This window comes from Kryptolebias marmoratus, linkage group LG1 (assembly GCF_001649575.2).
Source record: "Kryptolebias marmoratus isolate JLee-2015 linkage group LG1, ASM164957v2, whole genome shotgun sequence".
Taxonomy (NCBI): Eukaryota; Metazoa; Chordata; class Actinopteri; order Cyprinodontiformes; family Rivulidae; genus Kryptolebias; species Kryptolebias marmoratus.
The window spans coordinates 24,576,741-24,581,961 of NC_051430.1; the positions used below are offsets into that span (position 1 = coordinate 24,576,741).

Consider the following 5,221-nt stretch of genomic DNA (forward strand, 5'->3'; position numbering starts at 1 on the left):
TTTACACACGCACAAATATTTTTACACACACACAAATCCTTTTACACACGCACAAATATTTTTACACACGCACAAATCCTTTTACACACGCACAAATATTTTTACACACGCACAAATCCTTTTACACACGCACAGGTAATTTGGAACTACTTTCTCTCCATAGATATAGAGACTTAACTGGAAAATCCAATAAATTTATTTAGAAACTAGTTAAATCTACCACCTAATACACCAGAAGCCAACTCTTTTAACTCATTTTACATCTGTTGAACTTTGGTTCAACTTGTGTAAAACATAATTTTACAACTAAACTTCCTGTCACCAAATCTGACGAATCACAGAATTTGCCGTTAGACTGAAAAAGCTGCAGCCGTTTGATTTATTAAATTAACGATTTCTGCACACCTTCACAGAATTTCATCCGGATTTATTGTTTACATCAGAAGTGTAGTTGAGTACATTATTCAAATTTAGACTTTGAGAGGAAAATGAGCATTTATTGTTTTTATTTTCTTGCCTCACGGGGTAATTTTCATGCCTTAATGTGCTCATAAACAAACTTTTATGAAATAATTGTTAGATTCAGTAACTCATGCATAAAGCAGATTGGCTGAAAGAAAATGTCAGGGTTAAAAGCTTTAGCAAAAATGGAAAATCCCAATACAAAGTAAATAAAAAAGCTGAATGGATACAGGGAAAAGTAAAGGGATCCATTAGTGCATGTGACGGAGAAACTGACCTCTTCATGATCTGGATCTCCAGACACCATCGCTCTTTGTTTCTCTCGCTCAGCTCCTGACGACACTGCTTTATAGCAATCTGCTCTTCTGTGTCCTGAAAACACACAAACAGACTCAGTTTTCCATCATTTCTCACAAGAAGAAGCCGAAGAATTAAAGCCGGGTATTCTGTGTTAAGGTCATTTGTTTTACTGGAATAAACTACAAACAAATCAATGCATCTAAAGCTGGAAGTCAGAGTAAAATCAGGCCACATTTAGTCTTAGTGTAGCATACGCAGGCTAAAGCTCAGAGAAGGTGGCAGAATAAAATGCTTTAACAAGAACAAAACCAAATGTCTAACAAAGCAGGAAATTAAAACTTGTGAATCCAAAACTGGCAGAGAACTAAACTAAAAGACCATAGAAGGGAGAAACAAACAATGGCTCAAGAAGGGCACAGACGTCAGTAAAGGAAACCAGATAAAAACTGGATTCTAAACTAAGCATAAACAGAGTTTTATTATAGTCTTTATACTGTATACTGAGAGACAGAGGCCTAATAAACAGGTGTGCTAATGAGTAACTTAGACCAGGTGTGTGGGAAACAGACCAAACTGAAGCATTCATGAATGAATTCAAAACTATAAAATGCTAAATCACAAAAATAAGGCAAATAAAAAACACTACAAACACCATTAACTGTAACCCTAAATTCCATAGAGCTAAAAATAACACAGTTCTCAGAAAGACCTAAAGTTTTACAAATCCAGAGTGATGCAGAAGAAATTATTATACAAATTACATAAACAATACCTCATGTTGTAGGCAGAGGAGTTTTTACTCCCATGTTTAAGGTCCAGTGAATGCAGCATAATATAAAAGAGGCCAAATTTCTTCTACACACTAAAAAACCATGGGTTATTTTGATAACTCTGTAGCTTTTGGGTCACAAGTTGAGTTGGTAAAACAGTAAAAGCAACTTGTTTTTTTAAACTCTACCCAGAAAGAGCTCTAAATAATCAAATTAGTCATTTTCACCCAATTTTTGGGTAGAGAATTTGACCCAATATGCTTTGTCAAACTGATAACCCTGCTGAGTTAAAACTACACCAGGTACAACTTGTGTTTTGTGGATTTTTGGCAAAGTAGTGACTTCACACATCCAAATAAATGCTCTGGATATATACAGCATATAAAAAACAGATTCAAAAATTCAAATTCCTTTTTTAAAGCATCGTTGTTAGACTGTTTATTGATGTCTTTAGGTGCAGAGAACAAAATCACAAACTACATAAATGTCCTATTTCCATAAAAAAAGCCACACCCAGCTCCATCGGATTACCTGTCTCTCATCAAGGAAATGGAACCACCCCACTTCCCACCACTCTGCTAACTTAATTAGATCTCGACCCACCCGCTCACTGTCCTAATTATAACCTGCAGTATTGTCATGAATGCAGAAAGACAGGAAATTGTCTATATAGGAAGTTTATTCATGTTAGCAGCGGTGCCAGTAAGTCCTTGACAGTTAAGTATTTTGTCATCCGCTCCTAAAGTTCAGGCTGCAGTGGTACTCATGAAAAGTACTGCATCTTAAACACGGTTTCCTTGATTACTGCAAGCAGATCAGGAACCAAATTAGAACGATTTTATGCACTGCACATGATTTTACTGAAACAGCTACAGAAAAAGATCAACTCTTAGGTGCTCTTCGTTGTGTATTACATCCACACGATGACACTGCCAGGCTCTGGGTTTGTCCTGAAAGTGATGCTGAGTAATACAACTGAAGTACAGCTGTGAGGGAAAAGGAAGCGGAAGGTCCACTAAATGGGAGTGTTTATGTTCCCATACCGTCCTGTAATCTTGTCACGCTGTGACTTAGAGGGATGTCATGATGATTAAAAAAAAACAACATTTTAGGTGCACCGAGTTTCCTGGACTGATGTCATTCCTTCTCTCTGTCTTTTTCTTTCCTGTTCTGAGTCAAAGCAGAACACACCGACAAGATGCATGTGAACTTATATGTAGGTTCAGTGTTGTGTGCACACGTTCTGTTCTCTTGAAACTAAATCTTGGTTAGGAGCGTCACTAAACGCCATCCTCACGGCACCAGAACCTAGCAGAAGAATCTCCTCCGTGTTACAGAATCCATAACGCTGTAACATCCTGTAGTAGCTGTCTGTTTGTAACACTGCAGACACAAATCACTCAGAAGAAATTTATGCTTTATGGTGCGAGTTTAGCAAGACGTTAACATAAACTTGTCCTGAGTTGTGCCTCACAGCTTACTCACCACTGATCAATACTGAAAGTTAAACTGGAAAGTAAATCATTCAGCAACTAATATGTATTTTAGAATTACTCAGTCAGAAAAACACCAAAGTGTGAGATTTAGTTTTGCAATTTTAATCACTCCTCCTTCAGACATTTAGATTTCTATTCAGCTCAGTTTTATTCATATGATGCTAAAATACAACAAATTGTAATTTTAAGGCACTTCACATAAAGGAAAAACTTTACTTGTTCTGAGGTTCGAAAGAGAAATGATAGTCTAATAATCTGTTAGAGACATTTAAAGCTCTTAGGACTTCTGTAACAACAACAAGAAAGATTTTCCTAAAGATACCTGAAAGTAATAACGACTAAAAGTTAGAGAGATGTTAACAGAGCATGTGATTTCTACCTTATTTTGCCATCTTGTGACATTCCCAAAGCCTCCGGTGCCGAGTCTCTCCTTCAGCTCCCACGAACCACAGCTTTGTGGCTGCTGCAGAGGGACTCGATTCATGGTCTCCTCACCTACTACTAGAACAACAACAACAGGACAGGTAAAACACCAACGTCACCAACACCACCGACTCCAACAAGTGTCCTTCCAGAATTTCTGTACATTTTGCACCACGTTTTTTTTCTGACCGGGAAAACATCCCTGCATCATGAAGCTGCCACCACCGTGCTTCACTGTGAGGATGGTGATCTCAGCAGTTTGTAAGGTTTACACCAGAAATCATGGTTTGTTGTAAACTAAACCAATGAATCAATCAGTCTTCTACTTATTATTGTACAAAATATTTAGAAAAATCTCAGTTTCTATATTTGTTTAATTGCTGAAACATTTAATTAATTGATTGATTATTGAATAAATATATCAACTTGGAAAGCAGCTCCTGCACTAAAGGACTTAATGATTGATTAGCAAAAAAAATCTAAAGACTTGATTAGTCAAATAATTAAAATCTTTTCGTGCCTTTAAAAGGATCAAAAATGTTTAAGGCTGCACGTAAGTAAATATAAAAATGTCTACTCAGCTCTGAGTGATAAAATCAAAGCAAACTTGAACTCTTATATGTACTTTCAGTAGATAAAAAAGAAAAAAAAATGTGTTTGGAATCAGACACAGTGTTAATAATTACATTATTATGACGATATAAGCCAATAAATGTTGTCAGCAATGTCCCTATGGTTGCACAATTAAAGGTGTATGAACTCTACAAACATTACCATGGTGGTATTTTATAAATAAGCTGAATAATATCCGTGTATGAGTTATTTTTTTTTAAACAGGTTTTTATTTAATGAACAGCTTGTTTTAAATCATGAGGCCTGTTCAGAGGCATTAACATACTGCTTTCAGTTTTTAAACTTCACATTACTGGGACTATTAATCCGCTTTTTCTGCTCCTAACAGACTTATGCATCCAAACACATCGTAAATAAATGTTTTTTAATCTTTTTAACCTGTTATTACGTCTCACTCGCAGTTTATTTTCACGTGTATATATTTACGTTTCAGGTGAAGCATCACTTTCAGCTTAGTCTTACCTTAAACTTTGTAAGCAGCGATATCTTACTGTTGACTTTCTTTACCTAGCACTGACAGTATCTGGACTTTAACCGAGTAAAACTTTTTAGCTCTTCTGAAGTTATTCTGGCGACAACAAACCTCTGAGAGTCAGGCAGTTTACTTCCTGAAACTCACACTTCCTGTAAACCTGAAGAGGCCCCGCCCACTCCGGGGCAGGGCTGCAGCTCATCTCTCAGGGCTTGGAACCAACTTTTAGCTTCTGCTCACAACAAATAACTCAATTTTTTTTTAATCCCAATGAGTGTCTGAACAACCACAACCAAATCTCAAGCAGCACGAGTCTTTTAGTTACTAGACTCAACACAAAATGCACATTTAAAAAATATTTTTTTTCTCTTGTTTAACTCAAAGTCAAATTTCTAACATTTTGGTACTTCTAAATTAGTCCTCACATACTAGATTGTGGTTAAGAAGAGCAGCTGCGGTTACGGCAACCTTTAAGGGATAAATTACAGCTTTAAAAATATTTATTAGTAAACCGACAGCTGTAAAATCTTTAATATTCTGCTTCAAATGCATCACGTTTGATGAGATTTTGTTGCATAGACATGGTTTGTTGTGCGTTACCACACTGAAAACAAATAAATAAAGACTCATGCAGTATAAAAATGTTTATAAATTAGTAAAATCTT

At 36.1% G+C, this 5,221-nt stretch overlaps 1 protein-coding gene across 2 annotated transcripts in view; it reads right to left on the reverse strand.

Annotated features, from left to right (window-relative positions):
• The window catches only part of ikbkb (inhibitor of nuclear factor kappa B kinase subunit beta), a 23,889-nt gene extending 19,185 nt beyond the window's left edge, over positions 1 to 4,704 (reverse strand). The window contains exons 1-3 of one of the 2 annotated variants that reach the window (XM_017412308.3): positions 4,547 to 4,704; positions 3,408 to 3,529; positions 740 to 834 (exon numbers count right to left, since the gene is read on the reverse strand). In XM_017412308.3, coding sequence (XP_017267797.1) covers positions 740 to 834; positions 3,408 to 3,512 — 200 coding nt within the window. In that variant the 5' untranslated portion in view covers positions 3,513 to 3,529; positions 4,547 to 4,704. The remainder of the gene's footprint in view (positions 1 to 739; positions 835 to 3,407; positions 3,530 to 4,546) is intronic. The other variant, XM_017412309.3, reaches the window with a different exon arrangement.
• Between the last annotated feature and the right edge of the window lie 517 nt (positions 4,705 to 5,221).